Source organism: Loxodonta africana, chromosome 3, assembly GCF_030014295.1.
Source record: "Loxodonta africana isolate mLoxAfr1 chromosome 3, mLoxAfr1.hap2, whole genome shotgun sequence".
Taxonomy (NCBI): domain Eukaryota; kingdom Metazoa; phylum Chordata; class Mammalia; order Proboscidea; family Elephantidae; genus Loxodonta; species Loxodonta africana.
The window spans coordinates 75,337,708-75,362,798 of record NC_087344.1 but is presented as its reverse complement, the minus strand read 5'-3'; the positions used below and the strand labels follow the sequence as shown (position 1 = coordinate 75,362,798).

General features: G+C 41.9%; 2 protein-coding genes and 1 long non-coding RNA gene across 6 annotated transcripts in view; 2 read left to right on the top strand and 1 right to left on the bottom strand.

Annotated features, from left to right (window-relative positions):
• The window catches only part of LOC104846355 (uncharacterized), a 31,373-nt gene extending 18,550 nt beyond the window's left edge, over nt 1-12,823 (bottom strand). The window contains exon 1 of the long non-coding RNA XR_010321373.1: nt 12,484-12,823. This is a non-coding gene — a long non-coding RNA (uncharacterized LOC104846355). The remainder of the gene's footprint in view (nt 1-12,483) is intronic.
• MYCBP (MYC binding protein) lies at nt 533-10,781 on the top strand. The gene is made up of 5 exons (XM_003415511.4): nt 533-632; nt 828-900; nt 5,388-5,436; nt 5,813-5,942; nt 7,362-10,781. Exons 1-5 carry the CDS (start codon nt 549-551, stop codon nt 7,404-7,406), a joined length of 381 nt encoding a protein of 126 aa, XP_003415559.2. The 5' UTR covers nt 533-548; the 3' UTR covers nt 7,407-10,781.
• Nucleotides 12,824-13,012: 189 nt separating the features above from the next.
• The window catches only part of RRAGC (Ras related GTP binding C), a 35,574-nt gene continuing 23,495 nt past the window's right edge, over nt 13,013-25,091 (top strand). For all 4 annotated transcript variants that reach the window (XR_010321372.1, XM_064281762.1, XM_064281761.1 and 1 more), the window contains exons 1-5: nt 13,013-13,306; nt 15,462-15,665; nt 16,634-16,833; nt 18,355-18,469; nt 20,602-20,744. Coding sequence is in view for 3 of the 4 variants with exons in the window: in XM_064281762.1 (XP_064137832.1) it covers nt 13,070-13,306; nt 15,462-15,665; nt 16,634-16,833; nt 18,355-18,469; nt 20,602-20,744 (899 nt within the window). In the remaining variant the exon portion in view is untranslated. The remainder of the gene's footprint in view (nt 13,307-15,461; nt 15,666-16,633; nt 16,834-18,354; nt 18,470-20,601; nt 20,745-25,091) is intronic.

Here is a 25,091-nt window from a genome sequence, read left to right as displayed (position 1 = left end):
TTAAAATTGCTGGCTATATTATTAGCATATTACTACTCACCTTCCAGAGGCCCAATCAAGTTAGCCACAGAAACAAGGAGAAACCAAACGTAAAGGAGGCGTCAGAGCATACGATCCTAACCACTCCCCTCAAGCCAACTGAAATCCCAGGGTCGCTGTGCATCTGTCGCGCCCACAGGTTACCACGGGTTCCAAAACCCCGAGAAAAGCCTGCCCACTCCCGGTGCCGTGCGCTCCCCCACGGCTCCCAGCAGCAAACCTCGAGGGCTCCGCAGGCACCGCCCCGGACGCCACGCCCATCTCGAGCCCCACCCGGACACTGGTCCGCAGTCACCGTAACCTCGTCTCTCGCCTAAGCAACCGAATCGCTGTGCGGACCGGAAGAAGAGGCGCTGCTTTGATAGCGACAGGGGCGGGCATACGCAGCCTCCCTCCGCTCAGTTCGCTGTAGGAAACTCAGAGCGTCCCGGTCGCCATGAAAACAGGCCACACCCCGACGATCCCCCGCCGCGTTTCGCAAGTGCGCAGGCGCACGCGCCCTTCCGCGCATGAGCGGTGCTGACCAGAGCCCGCCAGCCACGGTCTCGGGCGCCAGCTACGCCGCTGCGGCTGTCACTATGGCCCATTACAAAGTGAGGGGGCGCGGCGTGGCTGGGGGCGTGAGGGCGGTAGCCAGCCGCCGGTCGGCTACCGGTGGGAGTGGGGACGCGCGCAGATTTTGGGGGGCCTGAAGTAGCGAGGCGGAGGTGGGGTTACCGGACTCCCAGCGCCCTCTTCCTCCTCCGGCCCCTGTGGGCTTCGGCCACTGACCCGCCGTGTCTTCTCAGGCCGCCGACTCGAAGCGCGAGCAGTTCCGGAGGTACTTGGAGAAGTCGGGGGTGCTGGACACGCTGACCAAGGGTGAGCATAACTAGGAGAGGGCTCCTCGTGCCCTCGCCGTGCTCGTGGCGCTGCGCCCCTGACGGGCGGTGGCGTGGAGGAGGGAGAACAGGTGGAACCCGTCCTGGGTCCAGCAAGGTGGGCTCCGGGGTTCCGCGGGGATCAGCACACGCCGACTGCCGGACGCCGCCCTGGTGAGGGTAGCCTCGCTCATGTTACCACTCTCCGGGCCAGGGAGTGAAACTCTTGCAGCTGTTGCAAAGTCTCTCCAACTTCCGTTGCTTTGCTTCTAGCGCCGCAGTGGGCGTGATTGTAAAAGACCTCGAACTCCGGATACCTCCCGCCTTGGTTTTTGTGAAGTATCAGAATCTTGTTGAGAAACATTTTCCGTCGAACCAAGGGGCAAGTGGGAAAACTGGCAGATTTAAAGTGAGCTATGATGAAGTAGCTGAGCCTAATCCCCATGGTAGGCGATTCATAGCCAATTTGGTTGTGGCTTTTCAACGCCGATTTCTTAGTCTCTATCAATTCTTTGTGCAGATTTCAAAATTAAAGTAGAATTAAAGTTTAGAGTTTGAGGGCACATCAACATGGGTTATACTGTTTTCACTTCTTAAAAACGGAAACTTACTTTCACACTGTATCTCTTCGTCCAGGGGTACAGAATCTAAGTAGACAAGGCGCTTGAAACAGGAGGGTTCCACGATAGGGTACTGTTTACTTCATTCAACTAGTTGCTGTCGAGTTGATTCTGACTCCCCATGTGTCAGAGTAGAACTGTGCTCCACAGGATTTTCAATGGCTGATTTTTCAAAAGTAGATCAAGAGATGTGTCTTCTGAGGTGTCCTGATTGGACTGGAACCCCCAACCATTGACAGTTTGCACCGCTCAGGGACTCTGCTTACTTCATTAGCTCAGCAGTAATTTGAATGCCTGGTATGTGTCACTAAACTCACTGGCTGGGATTTTCAAAGGTATAGAATGGAAGAGCTGGAAGGGATGAGGATCTGGGTCCATATGAAAAGAATAGGAAGCGTTTGAGAAATAATTTGGTAACTGTTCCTTGGGCAAAAGCAAAGGTTAGGGGAAAACTCTGGGAGAAAGATAATTCTGAGTCTTAGCAGAAAGCAGTGTTTTTAATTACCATGCATGGGCTAGAAATTTTGAATTGCTACCTATCCTGGGCTCACATGCTAGTTTCCCAATGTTTTGGAAATAAATTTCAGCAAACATTATGGGGACACTCTGGTGGCACAGTGGTTAAGAGCTCGACGGCTAACCAAAAGGTCGGCAGTTCGCTCCTTGGAAACCCTATGGGACAGTTCTATTCTGTCCTACAGGGTTGCTGTGAGTTGGGGTCAACTCCACAGCAACAGGTTTGGTCTGTGAAAGTGTTGCGCTATGTTGTCTCTGGAAGTGTCACAAATGCTTGGAATGCTGTCAACACCCCCCTCTTGAAAATCTCCACAAAATCGTTTCTTTCATTTATTTAGTAACCACTTTATTGAAGTTTCTGTTTCAGGCACTGCAGATATTCAACTGCCCTCCAGTTGAATTTGACTCATAATAACCTGGGGATAGAGCAGTGGGAAAAAAAAGTTCCTGCTCTTAGGAGTTTATTTTCTAGTTAGGAGAGACAGATAATAAATACATAGTGTCAGCTGGTGATAAGTGTTATGAATAAGAACATAGCACGGTAAAGAAAGGCATGAAGAGTGATGGGTGGAATGTGTGTGCCATTTCATACAGGGTGGTAGGGGAAGGCCTCTCAAGAAGTATGAACAGAGACCTGAATGAAGTAATACATGTCAAGAGTTCCAACAAGGAGGCCAGACTGGCTGGATAGAGTGAGTGAAAGATAGAATGGTAAAAGAGAAGTGATGGTTGTGGAAGGTGACTGCACAGATGTACAGCCTTGTGGCCATACAAGGATTTTGCTTTTTGAGAGATCAGAAACCACTGGAGGCTTCCTTTCCCTTGTTCACATCCAGTGGAATCTAACCCCTCCATCTCCCTAGATCTCCAGTCTCCCAAATAATGTCAGGCAACTTAACATAGTGTCTATTGATATGGCCTATCTAAAATTTGATTTTCAACCCCAAACACTGGTATTTTGTACAGGTTTTATGTGTAATTTTTATCCAGTTTATTTCCAAGAGGATTCGACATTGCTTATAACATTAAAACACTGTAAGACAGTGTCTTAGTTGTCTAGTGCTGCTATAACAGAAATACCACAAGTGGGTGGCTTTAACAAACAAATTTATTTTCTCAGTTTAGGAGACTAGAAGTTTAAATTCAGGGTGCTGTCTCTAGGGGAAGGCTTTCTCTCTCTGTCCGCTCTAGAGGAAGGTCCTTGCCTCTTTAAGCCTCTGCTCCTTGGCAGTCTTCTTGTGGCTTGATATCTCTCTTCCCTCATTTCTGCTTGCTTCTCTCTCTAATCAGCTTGGTTTGTATCTCTTTTATATCTCAAGAGATTGACTCAAGATACACCCTACACTAATCCTTCCTCATTAACATAACAAACACACCTGTTCCCAAATGGGATTGTAACCACAGGCATAGAGGTTAGGATTTACAACATGTATTTTTGGGAGACATAATTCAATCCATAACAGACAGGATGGTTAAACATAAAATTCGATGATAAATCATTTGGAGGAAAAGGCACGTAAGTTGATTAGTTATTTTGAGCACTACATCAACTTCCAAAAGTTCTGGCTGCTAAGGCAAGAGGGAAAACATGACCAGGTATAGAGTCCTCCTTGTCGTCTTCATCTACAGAAGAACACAGAAAACTTAACATTTACAGTTGTTGCTGAGTGCCACTGAGTCAACTTAGATTCATAGCAATCCCATGTGACAGAGTAGAACTGCCCCACAGGGCTTTCTTGGCCATAATCTTTACGGAAGCAGATCACCAGGTCTTTCTCCCAAAGAGCTGCTGGGTGGGTTTGGACTGCCAACCTTTTGGTTAGCAGCCGAGTGCTTAACTGTTCCAACTGTTTCACCACAAGGGCCCCTATATATTTACATTCTTTTCTGTAATTATCAACCTTGTAAGCACCTCTGATTGAGTTGGACATGACTGACTGCAACAGGTTCTTTAAACACCATTGGCCAAAATTCAGACTCTGAAAGAAATGGAGTGGGGGAAGATGTGGAGGAAAGGGTAGAGTATTAATATCTGTCTTATAAAATTAAGATTCAATACAGACAGTGGAAATTCATGGAGGAGGAAACAGGTTTGACCATATAATTTAAAGGAAAAATAATAGACGAACTAAAGAGTACTGCAACTATCAAGGAGCCCTTGGGTGGTGCAAATGGTTAAATACTTGAGTACTAGCCAAGAGGTTGGTGGTTTGAACCCACCCAGAAGTGCTTGGGAAGAAGGGCCTGGCAATCTGCTTCTGAAGGGTCACAGCCTTGAAAACCCTATGGAGCGAAGTCCTACTGTGAGCCAGAATCAACTCGATGGCAACTGGTTGTAACCGTGAGAGGCTGAAAAGGGAGAGGGGAGGAGAGGGTATTAGTGCTATAAATGTCAACTGCTAACAAAATACTGTTCTAAGGGTATTTAGATGGAGAATAACTATGAAAACTCAATGTTTAAAAGTAGTTTTCCCTGTTTTTTTCATACTGTCTAAATTTTTATGAGTTAATAATGGGGGGCCTAGATAGGCACATTTGTTGTGTGTGTGATTAGATTTTTCTTGGTTTTGATCAGATTATTCCAAGGGTTCCACGTCCCACAAAATGGCTAACCACTGGTCTAGAGGGATTTTTTTTTTTTACCTGAGTAGCACATTCTACGGGGAATCTGTTTAATAGAACATAAGCAAGGTGGTGCTGACATGAACCCCTGGATATATGAAGCCACTAAGTGTATACGTCAATGGTGATTTGACCATGTTGATTACTAGTAAAAGGTTTGTGATTATTTAGCATGTTGTATATAAAACTTGGTACTTGAAGAATATTTTTGAATTCACAGCTTCTCCAATACTTACCACAGACCCGTGGATTTGCCTAAAATTTTTCTCAAATCCACCCACCTAGTTCCATCCCTCTAATACAGGTCACTATATATTTTTTTAACTTGATTACCACATCAGCCTCTTAACTGAGCTTCCTGCCTTTATTCTTGTCCCATTCCAGTCCGTCTTCCACACTGCAGTCAAGCATGATCCTGTCACTGCCCTGCTTAAACCTGTTTAATTATTTGCCTGTTGTTCTGAGGATCAAAATCCAACCAAACTTGCATAGCCCTCCATAGTGCTCCCATAACCCCATAATCCAGCATTGTGGTTTAGAACTCTTTTTGTCTAGTTCCTTGTTTATCTTCTGAACTAGGCTAAATTTATTGAGAGCAGGAACCTTATCTGCCTTGTTCATCACTGTATGGATAGTGTCTAGCAGTGTGCTTGGCATGTAGTGGGCATTTGAGTTATGGAATGTAATCAAATTTAAGATTTTGTTGATTTTTCTGCTTTTTGATTTGCAGTGTTGGTAGCCTTATATGAAGAACCAGAGAAACCTAACAGTGCTTTGGAGTATCCTTTCCCAATATGAAGTCAGACAAAAGAGCCTTATTTTTGATACTCTTCTTTTTTCACATAGCTGATATGTGAAATGGAACCCTGGTGGTGCAGTGGTTAAGAGCTCGGCAGCTAACCAAAAGGCTGGCAGTTCGAATCCAGCAGCTGCTCCTTGGAAACCCTTTGGGGCAGTTCTACTCTGTCTTATCAGGTTGCTGTGAGTTGGAATCGACTCAATGGCAATGGGTTAATATGTGCAACGATACGTGCAATAATAGTCAATAAGAAATGCTTATTTGAAAGTAAGTTTTTGGGTGATGATCTCTGGATAAATTGCTATTTTGTTAGTTTCATTCAACTTTAAGAAGTAAATTCTTAACATTGGTATTAGTTTTTTAAAGCATCACTTAGGAGCTGCAACCCCAGAAAATCCAGAAATAGAGCTTCTTCGCCTAGAATTGGCAGAAATGAAAGAGAAATACGAAGCTATTGTAGAAGAAAATAAAAAACTGAAAGCAAAGGTAAACTTCTAAAAAAGCATTCGTGTTAAAAATCATTTTACCTTTAATGATTATGTAATTAAAACCTCACCAAAACAGACAGTAGGGGAAGAAGGGGAGGGTAAATATCAATCTGAATTAACTGCAAGACTGAACTTATGCCCCCTTTAGAAAGGACCAGTTGTGATAGGACTAGCACAGTGTGGTCAAGGAATAGATTCTTGGGAACCTGCATCAACAAAAAGATGAGAATATTGGTTAATGCTGCTTATAAGGAAATGAACTGAGATTCTTAAGCAGTTGATTTAAGTAGGTGAATATAGAGGCACTACTTTGTGAATAGTTCCTCTTAGAGTTGCTTAGTATACAATGTGCATGGTCATACGCGGTGGCCCTGAGTTAATACACCTCTATAAACTTATTTGCACTTAATTTTTTTCTGGTGCCCCTGGGCATCTTCATAAACTTCATATCACTTAACTCTCCATCTTTGAAGTTTTACCACATTCTGAATCACATGACACATTCTTACATTATCCTAGGCATTTCTCACAGTGCTTGTTATCTCCTCAGCAACTTTGTGAGATAACGGACATAGGGGTACACAGGTGAGGAAACTAAAGCATGATGAAGTCAAATGAGCTTCTCAAATCTCACAGCTAATTGGCAGAACCCAAATCTTTTCTTAGCCTCGTGTTCTCTCGGGACCACAATTTAGCATATGAGAAAATGCAATATCTCAAACTATCCAAGATTCAGGATGTAAAAAATGTCAGTTAACTCTTAGACACCTTTTAAGTCAAAGGCATTAGTTCCTCTTCCTTGACTGGCTAGATTAATATGTGTCACATAGTTACCTTTCTCTAAGTTTTCGGGGAAATTTCAGTACATTTTTGGTGGAGAGGAAGAAAGTTCCTTATTATAAGCCACAAAAGTTTCGAATCTTTGGGAAGATAGAGATTACTGCATAGGATGTATCTGAGCAGTAGTCATAAACTGGAGTTAAATCTTAGTTTCCCAGTAAATTTTTTTTTTATTGTACTTTAGATGAAGGTTTACAAAACTAACTAGCTTCTCATTAAACAGTACACATATTGTTTTGTGACATTGGTTACCAACCCCACAACATGTCAACAGTCTCCCTTCTTGACCTTGGGTTCCCTGTTACCAGCTTTCCTGTCCCCTCCTGCCTTCTGGTCCTTGCCCCAACTGGTATGCCCCTAAGTTTCCTAGTAATTTTAAAAGTTATATATAAAAAGGGCTTTTATCGGTGTTGATTGTATTAAATCTTAAATCACTGAGTGGTTTTGAAAAAATAAGTATAGAAAGTGATATTAACAAACTTGTTCAATAATTGAATTGTTACCTCATTTTGTTTTACTATTTTTTTACCCAGTTTGGAATAAAATCCACCTAAACTCCTCTCTCTTTGCCTCATAGCTTGCTCAATATGAACCACCTCAGGAGGAGAAGCGTGCTGAATAGGATTCTTCTCAGTTGAAAAAGACACTGAAAAATGGTTTTGTATGACTTGAATAGTTTGTATAGTATATGATCTTTTCTGAACAGATGATATAAAACTTTTAATATGTTAAATTCACTTACCACACTTTGTTATAAACACATACTTAGAATCACTAATAAACACTCAATATCACTTTATTTGGGAGAATCCAAAGTATATCCTCAAAAAACTACGGATATAGCCATCTAGATAGTTTTCATAACCAAAATACGTTCTGTTTGCCAGTCTGATTCAGAATGATGGTAGTAGTTGTTTTTTAACCAGAGCTTTGAACTGGTTTGTTCCAATTCGAACCCCTGCTGAGATATGCATTTCTACCCCAGATACACTGAATCAGAATTTACCATTTAACAAGATTCCCAGGGGATTCTTATGTATAATAAATTTTGAGAACCACTGCTCTACTAGTGGTCCTCAGAATTGGTCCCTAACCAACAGCATTAGCATTGCCTGGCAACTTGTTAGAATGCAAATTCTCAGCCAGAACAAACAGGTTCGAAGTCCTGATTTTAATCAAGGAAGTTCAGCATGGAGCTATTTCTTGGTTAGGTTCAGGACACGCGCACGGGTATAGTCATTCTTTAAAATGAAGATGACGCTGTTGTTTATATTCCCTGTGGGCAGCTGGAGAGATCTGTGTGACATACGATGCTTTTGCACAGGCTCCCATGAGTCCTCTGCTCTTGTTTATATAATACGAAATGAATAACTCTTCTTTGCCACCACTTTGCCTTAGATAATCGTGTGTGCCAGTCTGAACTCCGACTGACACCACGTTTCTCTTCTATGCAATCATGCCCTATCTGATAATGTTGCCTTGCTTCACTCTGTGCTTCAGTGGGTCCTACGTGCATGTTGGTCTTTCTGTGTTATTTTTCAATTTGCTATAAGAGCAGTTACCCTGACTGTAATTTATAACTTTAAACGTCCTTTACCCTTACGAAAGCTGTTAGTGAGCAGAGAACAGAGGCAACAGAAAATTCTGGGTTCATGCCTAAGCTGGGATGAGAAGGGGAATGAGCCATATATCGGGGGAGATTATAGTTTTGGGGTATAATTATATAGTGCTTTTTTCCTCAAAGTATTTTTCTAGCCTTTGAATTCATTTTATCTTCACTATACCTGTGAAGTAGGTAGGGCAAGTATGAGGGAAGGATGTTGGGTGCTGAAATTTCAGGCCAAAGACTGTATTAACATAAGCCATTTACTGACTGTAGAAACTTGGCCATATCAGTGAACCACTCTGAGAGTCACTTTCTGCATCTGTTAAATGAGAAGAATATCTGTGCTGCCTACCTCACAGGGTTGTTGTGAGGGTCAGATGAGTATGTATGTGAAAGATGTGTAAATGGTAAAGCACTATATACTTGTTTGTTTTATTGTCTTTTGGAAGACCTACAGCCAGATGTTGTTTTATTGATCACTCATTTTCTTCAATGATTGACTGACATTAACAAGAAGTCCGATTTCATGTATTCTCTCCCAGTTGTTAGAGAACCTGTCTATTTTTTTGTCAAACCACAACATATAAAACAAAATGACTCCAAGGAAAGCTGGTTTGACTAGCAAAAGGCTCAGCATCTGCTGGAAACTGTGATCAAACCAATTTTAAGGGCATTTTTAATCAGTCATGTTGGCAGGAGTGCGGCCAATGATCTGTGCCTCTTCTAGTCACAGGTTTGCTTTTTGTTTTTTTGCGGGGTGGCGAATACTGTTGGAACAACATTAACTTGAATCGATATCTTACTAATTTGAGTGCCTCCGACATTGACAGCACTGGGTGTTATGAAGATGAATGACTTAAAGTTAAAAGGCACGTATATAAGCAATTACAATATAGGATAGGATGTGCTAAGAGCCATGAGAAGTATAAAATATGGCCCTATGGTAGTTTTGAAAGAGAGAGAGATTTGGCTTCTTTAAGCAGTTGGTATGACACTCCCTTTGTGGATACAGAAGTAGAAATTATTTTTGGTAGTCAACGCTCATTTGATTTTTTTCCCATGGGATTAGTACTATGTCTGTCAGTAAATCAGGTGATTTTTTTTTTTTTTTTACCATCCCTTTGAATTGAAGGAAACCCTGGTTGCATAGTGGTTAAGTGCTACGGCTGCTAACCAAAGGGTTGGCAGTTCGAATCCACCAGGTGCTCCTTGGAAACTCTTACGGGGCAGTTCTACTCTGTCCTATAGGGTCGCTATGAGTTGGAATCAACTCGAGGGCACTGGGTTTGGTTTGGTTTTTTGGTTTTTGAATTGAATGGCAGCATATGGGTTGGATAATCACACTTAGGTGGAACTGACCTGCTTAAACTTCTGTACCAGTCAGTGCTGTTTAAGAATTCAGGATCAGCCAAGGGTGGATTATCCCATAGCCAAGGTAAGCACAGTGCTTACCTTGCTTACCAGATCATCTGTAGTGAAATTGTTTGCTACAGAGTAGTAAGTAAGCCTATGCTTACCTTGCTTGTCATCCACCCGTCAGGGATTGTAAATTTGAAAAGAGGCTTTGATTCTGTAGGAATGTGCTGTGGGGTTGGGAGAGAGACAGATGCCAGTCATACCTAGAAGCAGAGTCTTTAATGTGGTGAAAAAATGTGAAATTGTTGACTACAGGTGATCTGGTAAGCAAGGTGAGCACTGTGGTTACCTTGCCTATTGGATAATCCTTTCCTGGGTTCAGCCTTGTTTCTGGACATCCTTTTCAAAATTTATGTCAAGGATTTGGATGAAAACAGTACACTTGAGGATGCTCAATGGAGAAGAAAAAGCATTCTATAAATTCAGTTCCTGCTGTGCTTCAGCTTATCTATATGTAAAATGGAATTTCATCTCTGGCCTACCTTACAAGGTTACTGTGAGGATCAAATTAAACATAATGGATTTAAAAATGCCTTGCAAAATGTAAAGGACTACGTATGGATCAGACAGTAATGTCAGATCTGTAAGTGCCACAGAGTTGGAAGGGCTGGTTGGTAGGATACATTGAAACAAGCTTTAAAATGATCAACAACCTGGAGATTAAGAACTGCTGGGCCTAAATCAAAAGGCTGAGATATCAAGTCTTGTATTTAGGTTCAAAAAAGCAGTTACACAAGTTTGGGCACTAGAATTGCTGACAAAGTACTAGTTTCAGTGATTATCAATGTGAACCACTTGTGGCTACTTAAAAAAAAAGTCCATTTTGGAACGCATTAATAGAAATACCGTCTAGGTTCTAAATAGTCACCTGTTATTGGGCAGTATTGTACTGCAGGTGTCATACATTTGATAGATGTTGACAAGTTCAAATGCATATGAAGGAGAGCGACCAATAGGGAGAGGGGCTTTGAAAATATAAGGCTGTGCTGTCCAGTATGGTAGCCACTGGCCATGTTGCAATTAAATAAAAGTTCAGTTTCTCATTCACACAAGCAACATTTCAAGTGCTAATCCACACTGGGAAGTGGCTACCATATTGAACAGTGCAAATAAAGAACATCCTATTGCAGAAAGTTGTAGTACATATAACACTGACAGAAGGAATGGTTGAAGGAACTGAGGACGTTTAACCTGGAACATAGATTAGTGAGTGATGAAGACTGCAATCTAACATTTGAAGAGCTGCCATGAAAAAGATGAAGACTGCTCCTGTATTGTTCCATTATAAGCGTCCCCCCAAGCAAAAAACAAAAAACCAAATCTATTGTCGTTCAGTCAGTTCCAACTCATAGTGACCCTATAGGACAGAGAACTGTCCCATAGGGTTTCCAAGGCTGTCATCTTTACGGAAGCAGACTGCCACATCTTTCTCCTAAGGAGTGGTTGGTGGGTTTGAACTGCTGACCTTTCGGTTAGCAGCCGAGCACTTAACCACTGTGCCAATGGGGCTTATATAAGCTCCAGGGAGTATTTTTTTTTTTTTGGGTTGAATAAGAAACTTTTAAACAAAGCTTTATCACTGTGGAGATGTGAGATAGTGAGCTTTCATCACCTGGATAATTAAGTGTATTCTGCCTGTCTTATCAGTCAGAGACACTACTGTGGAATCTTATTTAGGTGAGAGGCTGGACTAAGTGCCTCTAAAGGTGTGTCCTACCTTTAACTTCCATTTTTAGATATAACTAGTCCCAAACCTGCACTAACGTGCTTTCCCTTCATAGCCAAATCAGTCTCATTGGAAGACCAGAATCCTCTTGCCCTACCCCTTTTTTAACATATAGGGCAGTACTTAAGAGGAGGATCTCTCAGATTTTAAACTCTAGAACATGACAAGATTGAAAATTCTCTAGCTTCCTCAAACACATTTGGTGACAAGCTTTGGTTAGCCTTCATTAATTCATTTCTTTGGCCTCTGATCCACAGGGCATCATAAAAAAAAAACAAAAACCCGTTGCCCTCGAGTCGATTCCGACTCATAGTGACCCTATAGGACAGAGTAGATCTGCCCCATGGAGTTTCCAAGGAGTGCCTGGTGGATTTGAACTGCTGCCGTTGTGGCTAGCAGCCCTAGCAGTTAACCACAATGCCACCAGGGTTTCCAAGGGGGTTACAGAAGATGGAATAGCTGGAGAAACTGACTAGTTGGGAAGGAGGGGAAGTTCGTGTTGAGTTTGAAGCGGCAGTAGTATCAACAATCAGCGATTTGCTCTAGAAAGAAAGATGTTCTAGCTTGGTGCATTTGCTTTCCTACCAGAAGGAAGTGTCTGCATCACACTTAACCTGCCTTGGTTGACGCTTTGCCCTCAATCTAGCTCGCTCCTCCTCCACCCCTTTGCCTATCCCAACCATATCCACCCACCTACACCGGGTCTGGCGCTACCTCTTTATAGACTGCCAATTCCCGACCTCTGTTTTTGTTTTTTTTTTTAATTGTGTTTTAAGTGAAAGTTTACAGCTCAAGATAGTTTCTCATACACAATTCATACACACATAGTTATGCGACCCTTTTTTTAGTTGCACAATAATGCGAGCACTCCTTTCCACCCCGGATTTCCCCGAGCATTTTTATCTGTACCTGTGAACTTCCCCCTTCGTATCTCGTTCAGCGGCTACTTACGCAGAGGTCCGATCTCTATTAATTTTCGAGCAACGTGTGGGCAGGCAGGGTCCGAGTCGATTCCAGTGTTGTGCCCCTTGGTATCCAGGACATCGCAGGCATCATGCTGGTTGGGCGGGTACGTTTGCTCGAGTCCACGCAATTCTTCCCTCAAAATGCGCAGAGCGCGGTCCCCATTCCGGTGATCTCCGGAGCCCGCGAGGAGGCAAGGGAAGGCCGAGGGGCACAGAGCATGGCCCGGCAGGACGGAGGCGCGGGCTGGGGCCGAGGGCCGGGAGCCCGGAGCGAGAGGCTCGGCCGGCCGGGGCCACCCTCCTCGTGACTCCTCCTCCTCCCCCTCCGCCGCTTCCAGTCAGGTGATTCCGAGCACGTGACGGCACCACCTACCCTGCTGCTCCCGAGTGGCAGCCCTGGCGGCCAATGAGGGGCTGGGCCTCGCCTCGGAGCCTATGAGAGCGCGGCTCTAGGGGGCGGGCCGGACGGTGCTGGCGGCTGCCGGGGGAGGCGGCGGCGGCGGCGGACAGGGGAGGCGGCGGCCTGGCTCGGCCTGGCCTGTCAGGGCGCGGGCGGCGGCGGCTCCAGCACCATGTCCCTGCAGTACGGGACGGAGGATGCGCCCCTCGCCGGGAGTTACGGCGCAGCGGATTCGTTTCCAAAGGACTTCGGCTACGGTGTGGAGGAGGAGGAAGAGGAGGCGGCAGCTGCAGGCGGCGGGGTTGGGGCGGGGGCCGGCGGAGGCTGTGGCCCGGGGGGCGCTGACAGCTCCAAGCCGCGGATCCTGCTCATGGGGCTCCGGCGCAGCGGCAAGTCTTCCATCCAGAAGGTGAGCGGGTCCGCGCGGGCCCCCTCCGCCCCTCCCCCTCCCCGGGGCTCAGGTGGGCGCCGGGCGGGGGAGGCCCCCGAGGAGGTCGGCGGCCGGGGGTGGCCTAGAGGTCTGTCCCAGCGCACTTTCTCTTCTCCTCTCGGGAGGACAGAGCCCGAGGCGCGGCCCGGTGCGAGGATCCCGACCTCTGAGTGAGTACACGCCCAAGTCAGCTGAGGCGAAGTGGGTCCCTGAAGGCGAAACTGGCTGGAGGGAGGCAGGTGCCCGGCGGCCCCGCCCGAGACCTCCGCCTTTTGGGACCCCAGACCCTGTGTCATTTACGAAACTGAGATGTACTCTCCAGATCCAACTTGCAGAACTTCATGGACTCCTTCCCCGGCCACCCTTTTTTTTTTGTTGTTCCTCTCACTTCAGGTGACCTGGGTGTGCAAGGATCCCCAGCTGAGCCCCCCCAGGGAGCAGCGTCGGGAAGAGTTGTGACAAAGTCACTGGCCACAGTAGTGCTTGGTCTACTACTAGTATGAAGGAGACTTTACTGTGACTTTATTGGGAATTGGGTACTATCATACTTATTATAAGGAGCCTGGGTGGCGCAGTGGTTAAGCGCTCGGCTGCAAACGAATGGTCAGGGGTTCGAACCCACCAGCCGCCCTGCGGGGGAGGGGGGCCGATGTGGCAGTCTGTTTCCGTAAAAGTTTACAGCCTTGCAGACCCTATGGGGCAGTTCTGTGTGTCCTGTGGGTTGCTGTGAGTCGGAATCCACTCAGGGTGGATTTGGTTTAGCTTTGGTATACCCGTTTTAGTACTTGTGGCCTGGTGAAAGTTAACTGCAGGTGATTCCCCCTGTGTGTGTTGTTAAAAAACAAATCTTTTGAGACTTTGAGAATATTTTGCAGATGTTCTTCAGTCCATTTGTTTCCACGTGAGTCTGTCAAGAAAGAAGGGAGGGCTGTATACTTTTTAGTAAGGGGGAAATAGAGGCAAGTTGGACCTCCATTAGCCCACCCCCATTACACATGGAGTGACCTGGTAGTAAAACTAGTCTTGTTAGACACTTGGTCTTTTACCCTTTCCATTCATTTGCAAAAGTCTTTCCAAAATATATCTCTGAGTGATATTTTGTAGGTACGATGTTTTAGAAAAGTAGCCCTCTTTTGTGTTTGAGGAGCCATGGTGGCACAATAGTTAAGCGCCAGGCTGTTTACAAAAGGTTGGTGGTTCAAACCCACCAGCCGCTTAGCAGGAGAAAGACGTGGCAGTCTGCTTCCATAAAGATTACAGCCTTGGAAACCCTATGGGGCAGTTCTACTCTGTCCTGTAGGGTCGCCATGAGTCAAAATTGACTTGACGGTGATGGGTTTGGTTTTTGGTTCTTTATTTGTTGGACTGCTACTACTGTGTTCTATTTACCTTGCTTTTCACCTTTACAGTAAGATGTAGGTGTATTTGTGGTAAGTTTTTAGAAAACTGATTTTAATTTAATTCTGTTAGTCACTGGCTAAAATTGGGAGTAACTGTCTATTTTTCTTTTTCAGCAAATAAAATTACTTTTATGTTAGGATTGTATGGGTTGTGATTATTGTGTTTCTTAACAATCGATTTTAATAGTTTACTTCTTATGGTCACTGCCTTTTCTCTGTGAGCTCCCAAAGTGCCCCTCCTTTCCCTGCGCCTTGACATTTATCACTTCCTAACTGCTATTATAGTACTGTCCTTGTTTTATTTCTTCCAAAAGGCTGCAAACTCAGTGAGGGCAGATTCCAGGTTAGTTTCCGTTTTGACTGTTTTTTGGATGAATGAAATTTCTTAAGCTTTAGCTATAAAGCTTTTATAATCTTAAAACAGATTTTGACAAAATTAATACAGGTTAACAAAAAACAGACAGGCAGTGAAGATGGTAAATACAGAATATATTGCAGAGAAAATGCAGATAAGTTTCAGTTCCAAATGGATTTAATAGAATGTAATTTGATGTGTTCGTTCCTGTCACAATTAAAAGGATGGTGAGAGTAGCAATGGGTACACTATTAAGTTTTTATCTCCTTTAAAATTTTTGCTGTGGAATCATTCTTTAAATTATCTTGTTAACAATTTTAAACTTTAGATACTAAAGTTTAAGAAAGTAATAAAAGTCTTTTTTTTTATCTTTTGACAGGTGGTGTTTCATAAAATGTCACCCAATGAGACCCTCTTTTTGGAAAGTACCAACAAGATTTATAAAGACGACATCTCCAACAGCTCCTTTGTGAATTTCCAGATCTGGGATTTTCCTGGGCAAATGGACTTTTTTGACCCAACCTTTGATTATGAGATGATCTTCAGGGGAACGGGAGCATTGATATATGTCATTGATGCGCAGGTAGCTAGGAATAATGATGCTTACTTTTCTTCCTTGGTGGCAAAAGATGTAGAAACAAAGGAAAATGTTTATCTTCTTTATCATGTGCTTCTTGAAGCTTATTTCTTTGCCAGTAGATTCCCTAACAGCAAAGAGGGGTGTAATTGCAGAGGTGCTTTGGGAGCAGGAAGCCCGTTGTGCAAGTATAAAATATCGGATGATTAGGAGATGTGGTTTACATCCTAGAGTCCTCATTAATAAGCAGCCAACGTTGGCTTTCCACGTTTATTGGTGAATAGTAGCTGTTGCTGAACGTTATTACCTGGTATTGTAGTGACATCATTCACTGAAAAGATCCCATCAGTGCCCATAATATAAGGAGGAATATGAGAATGGAGTCAGTAAATATTAAATAGTTTCTTTAATTGCCCAAATTTTGTTTAGCCCAACAGGCATTTATTGAGGGCCTAGGATGTAGTAGGTACCCAGATGAATGGGACATGGCCCCTGTCCTTAAGAAGCATGCCTTTTATAAACTTAAACATTAGTTAGGGAAGCTTTCTGAGTGACAGGCTCTGTAATGGGTGCTTTCACATATATGATCTAATTTAACTGGATCTTCACAATACTGTGAAGTTGGTACTGTAATTCCAGTTTTACAGATGAGTAAACTGAGATCATAGCAACTTGTTCAAAGTCACATACCTAATAAATGGCAGAGCTGGGATTACTTGAAAAAAATTCTGTTGTGAAGAAATACCCATTTTCTTTTTATATTATCAGTCTTAAAAATTACAGTCATTTAATTTGGTGATTGAGAAATTGAAGAGCTGTTAATTGGTATAAGTTAATGTATTAGAATGTTTGAGTGCTTGTGTATGCTTAGGATAATATGTTTGCTATAGTTGGGGAAAGGGTGGTTTGAGGCTTACTTAACACATTCCTGTTGTAAGATTTCTTTTTAAAAACTATTTTGTTCTGACTTACAGGATGACTACATGGAGGCTTTAACAAGACTTCACATTACTGTTTCTAAAGCCTACAAAGTTAACCCAGACATGAATTTTGAGGTTTTTATTCACAAAGTTGATGGTCTGTCTGATGATCACAAAATAGAAACACAGAGGGACATTCATCAAAGGGCCAATGATGACCTTGCAGATGCTGGGCTAGAAAAACTCCATCTTAGGTAACAACATGTGTGTTTGATACGAGAGCCCTGAAAAATGTGTCATTACTAACACTGTTCCCCAGTACTCACGGGGATCCTCCTGATCCTCTTCACCCCATATCTGTGTGCCTTTCCAGGGCATCCTACCCCATTGGTACACACCATTCTTTTCCCTTATTCCCTACAGGGCTCTATGCCTTGTTAACCTCAGGAGAATTTTGCATCAAGCTTTTATGATGTCTTAGCAGGCCTACGGATTAGGCTCCGTTCAGCTTCCATTTTCTAGAAGCTTGACTTATTTAAATGTCCTGTGCACCCTAAAGCCTTGTGAGTTCTTCCTGCTTCCACCCACTTCCATGCCTGACAAGTCCTGTAGGCCCTTCTTACTTTGCTAACTTTTTTGCCTAAAGGAAACACTAAAATACTTCTTTCTCCCTCATACCTGTGGGGGTTATCTTGGTCTTACGTGTTTCAGCGTTCTACCATCTAGAATAAAGCCCTGTCTTGCGTGCGGTCGGGTTCTTAAGTGAGCTCCTTGAAAGTTATCTTAAAATTGCCTTGAAAGTGTGGTATACACAATTCCGTGTTTCTGACTTTGTAATATGTGCACATAAATGTATAATGGATACAGCTATGTAAAATATGTACTGAAAAGTATGCATACTGACTGAGTAAAAAAGCAGGTAGAGTTGTTCATGCTGTTTATATTGTTAAAGGTCTCTCTCAGGTATATCTTTTGTTAAATCCACAGATGTTACTTCTCCACTGCATATTGTTTTAGGCTTCCAGACTTGCATTCCATTCTCTATAGGGCATCAGCTCCCATCTACCTTAATATGTCTTATCAATTTTATAAGCATTAGTTATAGTCATTTGCTTATTTAGCACTGCTTAGGGCAGCGGGCTTACAGGTATGAGCAAGACTCATAGAATCTCTGTGCTCATGGAGCTTACATTCTGATGCGGGAGACATAAGAAAAATACTTGGTGAATAAATATATAATGTAATTCTAAGTTACACTGTGTATTTAAGTATTTATCAGTGCTATAAAGAAAAATTAATTGGGGAAAAGGGAGACTGTTTTAGATTGGGTGGTCTGGAAAGAACTCTCCGAGGAGGTAACATTTTAGTAGAGATCTGAATTATATTCTTATGTAATGAATGTCTTGCATCTCCTCTGAGCTTTCTCCTGGTTTTTATTTTTGGCCTCTGTTCAGTTATGTACTTGAAAAACCAAGCTTTTCTGATCTGTTTTCAAAGGCTTTGATAAATAGTCAAACTTCTGCAACTGAAAATGTGTGCCTAGGTACCACCTCAGTTGCCATCAGTTGGAATGCAGTGAAGGGGTGGATAGCCACAAGCCGGGTGGGAAATGGCCTTTGTCATCTTGAATGATGGGAATAGTGGACAAGATAAAGAGGCTTTATTTGAATTTACTGAAGTCAAGTGTTATAAAATCTAAAATTTTATGTATTATTATAGTTGTTTTTAAACTAAAGGTATTTTTCAAATAAATCAAACTGTGTTGTGTTTTTCAGCTTTTATTTGACTAGTATCTATGACCATTCAATATTTGAAGCCTTTAGTAAGGTGGTACAGAAACTCATTCCACAGCTGCCGACCTTGGAAAACCTATTAAATATCTTTATATCAGTAAGTGAGCCGTTTAATTCGTTATAGCTTTTGATTCCATTTCCATTGAATATGTTTGTGGTGTCAAGTTCTTAAAAAAATGCTTAGAATTATTATTTTCTGAATTCTTTCCTTAGTATTCACCGTGTCTTAAAATTAACTGATGAAAAATTTTCTCATGTTTTCTTAACTAGAAAACATCTCCCTGACATTTGTCTCCTAAAGGAAAAGTAGTAACTGGAAAAACTGGGTTTTGGGAATTCGACTCAGCCTAATCTCTGCCTATAGGGTCGCTGGTGGCATAGTGGTTAAGTGCTATGGCTGCTAACCAAAGGGTCGGCAGTTCGAATCCACCAGGCACTCCTTGGAAACTCTGTGGGGCAGTTCTACTCTGTCCTATAGGGTTGCTATGAGTAGGAATTGACTCGACAGCAGTGGGTGGAATCTCTGCCTTATTGGAGGTCATGTTGAAAAATTGATCTTTTCTTTCTTTGCTAAATTTAATCTTGTATCATATTTTACATTCTTGTTTTGAGGATTCAGCTTAATAAAAAAGATATCCGTCCGATAAATTTAAAATTTGGTGGTTATATTTTCCAAAAATTGCTTTGAAAAAGGATTCAGTGTGTGGTTATTCCCAAGTAGACTCTTTTGGGCTTTTGAGTTATGGTAGATGTTGACGTTGAGCTGTAACTCTTATGTTTTGCTAATTGCCATATAAAGCCTTTCTAGTGGCAAGGTCATTCAAATTAGAGATGGATTATTTTAAAAAGAAAAGATTATTGAAAATGTAGCATGGCTTGATTTTTGGAGAAAAATTTTAAAAGTTTTTTGGTGATGTCTTAAAAAGCAATTCATTTAAATAGAAGGAATAATTTCACTTATGTAAAAAGACAAGAGAAGGCAAATGTGTAGAGTACAAAGTTTATTAGTGGCCACCAGGGGCGGGAGGGAGGGGGAAATGGGGGTTAAAAGTGATGGAAATATTGCATTGATTGAGGGTGGGGTTGCACAGCCAATTACTGTCAATAAGTTGTCACCTGTAAAAAGTCAGATTGGCAAAGTTGGGTGATAGATTTACAACAATGACAGAAAAAGGGAAAAAAGTAGCTGCTGAGGCTGCTTATATACAACCAAAAACCTTATAGGGTTTGGCTTCTTGGTTTGGAGGCTTAGGGTCATGATTACATGGAACATCCTAGTGAATTGGCATGATACCATATTTAGTGCTTCTGTTCTGCCTCTTAGTTTGTTGTGCAGTGCCTGGGGGCTTCAAAGCTTGTTAGTGGCCACCCAAGGCACTCCAGTTGGTCTCTATTCAGCTGGAGCAACAGGAAGAAGGAGCCTTAGGAATTGAAAGAGGATGTGGAATGTGTGGCTAATTGCCTCCATGAACAACTGCCTCCTTTGCCAGGAGACCAGAAGAACTGGATGGTGTCTGGCTACCATTACTGAACATTTTGATCGTAGATTCTTTGGAAGAATCCTGATGAAAGGGGGAGAACTGCAGAACAGAATTACAAATTCTCCAGACTTTATGGAGCCATGGAAGCTGGATGAACCCCTGAAACTATTGCCCTGAGATAATCTTTAAACCTGAAACCAAAAATATACCCTGAAGTCATCTTAAAACCAAAAATAGTTTAGCTTAATAAGTAAAAGATGTCTGCCTTGGGCCTTAAGCTTTTTTAAGAACTATATACATGGGACCAAATCGATAACAGCCACTTGAAAGATTAGATGGGAACCTTAGGGGACAGTGAGTTTATATTAATGGGGGAGGAACAACTCAAGAGGAGGATGAGAACGGTTGTATGACTCAAAGAATGTCATCAGTGTCACTAAATGGTACATGTAGAAACTATTGAACTAGTGTATATTTTGCTGTGTATATTCTCAACAACAAAATAAAATAGGAGGAAAAAATAAATTTGGTGGAATTACATCTGTCAGTAAATCAGAGCAGAGAAGTAATTCCACTTTCATTCTTTGGATAATAGAAATGTCTCAACCAAGTACCATTTGTTTTTTTGGTATTGGATTGTATAATTAAAAATGACTTTGGATGTTATTCATTGATTCAAGATCCTTGAGAAATTTCATGTTGTGATTCTTAAAAGAACTGAACACTTCACTAATTTTGTTTTTCCAAGAATTCAGGTATCGAGAAAGCTTTTCTCTTCGATGTTGTCAGCAAAATCTATATTGCAACAGACAGTTCTCCTGTGGATATGCAGTCTTATGAACTTTGCTGTGACATGATTGATGTTGTAATTGATGTATCTTGTATATATGGGTAAGTTGTATACATACTTCTGTGAGATCTCAGACAAATGGAAAACTGTAAGCCAAATTTGTTGGGGCAAGGATTATATAAAGTGGCCTTGTCCTGACCGTAGTGCTTCAGTTGGGAGCGTGATTTCTCCTTAGTTGGGCTCCTGGATGTAACTCCTTCAGAGAGAATAGATAAGAGCAGTTGAAAAGTATTAGTGCTGGGCTTATTTATCACTGAAAATTCTTCCCCTCCATTATGGTATTTAGGGGGTTTGCAGTGTGCCTTCTAAATAAAAAAACAAAAACAAACAAGTAAGCAAGAAAATAGATACTTAAAATGGTTTGTGTAACAAAGTAAGTACTGATTCCTAATTTAATCTTCAGATTTTGTGGAAGGAGGGGTCCTTAATCTTAAGCAAGGAAACAAGTTACAAATTTGATCTATACATCTAAGGTTCTAAAATAAGTCTTTAAAATGTAAGCTCTTCCTTTATGTAATTTATTGAAACTCTATGCAGAAATGTATAAACACCAGCAAACAAGTGATTTTGTAGAATAGTCCAGAGCTTGGGAGAATTACTGGCATTTCAAAAGGCAATGCCCTCTGTATCCCCTAATAGTCCTGATTCCCCTAATACCTTAGCATTAGGATCCCCAAGCTGCTTTCCTTTGCCTTCTAATACCTGTGTCCTCTGCCATTACTTTCCTCATGGTTTCACCTCTTTCATCTGTCTGTCCCTAAGTTTCACCTCTTTGATCTGTCTGTCCCTACGCTTCACCTTGGTCTCTGCCAGATTTGTCAGTGTTTTTTTCTCTAGCTGCCTCTGAGTAGGAGAATGGGTATGTCTTACCTGTTCTTTATCTATCTGTTCCTGTCTTCCACTTCTGTCTATTCAGTTTTCACTTTTGTGATTATATGCTCCTTTTTGGTTTAATGGAAACCCTGGTGGTATAGTGGTTAAGAGCTTGGCTGCTGACCAAAAGGTTCAGATCCACCAGGTGCTCCTTGGAAACTCTATGGGGCAGTTTGATTCTGTCCTCCAGGGTCGCTGTGAGTTGGAAGCAACTCGATGGCAACAGGTTTGGGTTTTTGTTTTTGGTTTAATTTTTCTAAAATGAAAGTGAGACATAGTGTTTGTTTTATATAATTCAGTAAAGTTTCCTGTACCCTATTCTTAATTTGACAAAATGGATGAATAGAATATTTGCATTTTCTTTAAAAGAAACAATCTTACAAACTTTTTTATAATTAAAAAAGCCAAATTTAGTTCTAAAATTTATTTTCATTTTCTTATAAGATACATTGTATACTATAAAGCACATTATAAAAAGGAAGAAAAAAAGTCCATTATTTCATTTTTCTTAACGTAATCTGTGCAAGCACTTTTGTGTGTTTGATTTGCTTTTTACTTGATCCTTATAATCACATGTAGTAAAGACTACATATAACTTCAGCAATTCTAATTTAATACATGAAGTAGCCTTCAGACCCTGTAAGACTCACTTTGTAAGTATAAGGATTCTTTAATACCATTAATATCATTAATAGACTCTATTTCTTTTAGTTTTTATACTTCTTTTTCACTAATGGCAATTTTCGTATTTTAGGCCCTTGTTTATTTGCAGACCATGTCAGTACAGATTAGTATGAGGGAAGATTTGAAGCCTTCTGTATTCCATGCGTCCTAGTAAACAGGATGAAAGTGTGGAGTATCACAGGGTCACAGAAAGAGAAGGTATCTCTTGTTGATACTGGTATACTTTTTGTCCCATAATATTTGCTACAGATGCTTCGCTTTATAGTTTCAGGACTTACCAGGTTAAATTTTGTCCCTCGTTATACTATGTTATACTCCATTTTGCCTTGGTGGCAGCCATTAGTGTATGCTACTGTGGGGTCACTGTGAGTCGGATTCGAATTGACGGAAACAGGTTACCACTAAGTATGGTGGTGCCTGGGCATATATTGTGGGAAACCCTGGTGGTGTAGTTGTTAAGTGCTACAGCTGCTAACCAAAGGGTCAGCAGTTCAAATCCACCAGGCGCTCCTTGGAAACTCTATGGGGCAGTTCTGCTCTGTTGTATAGGGTCGCTATGAGTCAGAATCGACTCGACGGCACTGGGTCAGGCATATTTTGGCTGAGGTTTAGAAAAGTACGTTTTCCTAATAGTCTTAAAAATTATTAAAACATAGAAAGCAAATATTACAGTTGAAAGGCTTTCTGAGCAAGCTTTTTAAGGTCCTTAGCATATTTTAATTCCTAATTTTGTTAATCACAGAGAAATCAAATTTAATGTCCAAACTTTAATTAGAATGCACTTTTCATATTTCTTATGTTAGTGTGCAATTCAAGGTCATATGCTGGCTCAACATTAGAAGCTTTACAGCTGCTGGCTATGAGCACTGGCTTAGAGAATCAAGGATCTACTTGGGGAGTTTTAACTATAGGCTGAGAACACATAGCACTTATAACTTCCTCTTCTCCAGTCAGAAGGAGGTAGTTTTCTTTCATACTCAAAGCAGATGACACCTCCTTCCCTACCACTCAGCCTTACCAAATCAACTTTAGAAAGTTTGAGTCTGACTTTGGCAGGGTGTGAGATCTTGAGGGAATTACTTTGCTTTTATTGAACTTCTGTTTTTACATCTTTGAAATGGGTATAGTCCTCTTATATTTTTTTAGCTTATACTTTGACTTGTTCCAGAAAGGATTTAAAATGGTTAAATGGGGCTTGTATCCACAATCAACAGCCATGGAAACAGCAGTCAGGAAATCAAAAGACACATTGCATTGGGTAAATCTGCTGCAAAGGACCTCTTTAAAGTATTGAAGAGCAAAGATGTCACCTTGAAGACTAAGATGCCCCTGACCCAAGCCATGGTATTTTCAAGCACATCATATGCATGTGAAAGCTGGACAGTGAATAAGGAAGACTGAAGAAGAATTGATGCCTCTGAATTGTGGTGCTGGTGAAGAATATTGAATATACCATGGACTGCCAAAAGAACGAACAAATCTGTCTTAGAAGAAGCACAACCAGAATGCTCCTTAGAAGCAAGGATGGTGAAACTGCATGGTACATACTTCGGATGTGTTGTCAGGAGGGATCAGTCCCTGGAGAAGGACATCATGCTTGGCAAAGTACAGGGTCAGCAGAAAAGAGGAAGACTCTCAACAAGGTGGATTGACACAGTGACTGCAACAATGAGCTCAAGCATAACAACTATTGTAAGGATGGCTCAGGACAGGGCAGTGTTTCCTCCTGTTGTGCATAGGGTCACTATAAGTCGGAACTGACTCCACGGCACCTAACAACAACAACAAATGGAGCTATAGTAATAATTCCTACTCTCAGGGTTGCTGTGAGGATCAAACTACGTGTAAGAAGGTTGAGAATAGTTTTCAAAATGAGCTCCCCACCCACATTCATTTAAAAAAAGGAAAATGTAGAAAAATGAAAATAGGAAAAAAAAAGCCATTGTTTCACTACCAAAGACTACTACTGCTAACATCCTGGCCTCCCCCACTCCACCAAAACCCATGTATTTCTTGCTGGGAGTAGGGGAATTTAAAAGTTAAGTGCTTGGCTGCTAACCAAAAGGTTGGCAGTTCAAACCCACCAGCTGCTCCTTGGCAGAAAGATGTGGCAGTCTGGTTCTATAGAGATTACAGCCTTGGAAACCATACAGGTCAGTTCTGCTCTGTCCTATAGGGTTGCTATGAGTCGAGATTGACTCAACGGCAATGGGTTTTAAGGAATTTAAAAGGCAATTCTGACAACTTTTTATTCCTAACAATAGTTATTTCTGATGTACTCTTAGTAAAAGTCTAACCTTTACTAAGAGTACATCAGAAATAACTCTCAGAGTGCGTTATCTCTTAAAAGGTGATTTCAGCATAGTTCCTACTGGTCTCTAGCTGGGACTGTTCTTGCGTGGTCTAAGAATTTTCCAGCTTTTGTGAAGAAGCAAAAATGTGTTTTCTGAGAAAATACGCAATGGATCTGGCATATAGACTATGCCTTGCAGCATCTCACTTAGGCGATAGTAGGTCACAGAGGGACCTGTGACCTGAAGGAAGTAAAGAAAGGAGGCCTCAGCTGGGCCTACAAAATGTGATCTAAGAGGGTTAGTAGCCCCGTCTGGCAGAATGTTGGAAATGCTGTCATTTCCCTGGTTAAGAGCTACATATGTTTTCACTTTTTTTCCCTAAATGCCTGATTATCTGTAGTAGGAAAGGATACGTAAGGAGTCGTTTGCTATTGTTGCCTTTACCATGAATCCCTGAGACTCTGTTTGGCAGCCCTATACCTAAACGACAACTTCTGTTCCAATGGATTTAAGCCGGTATTTTTCATTTTTCATTTG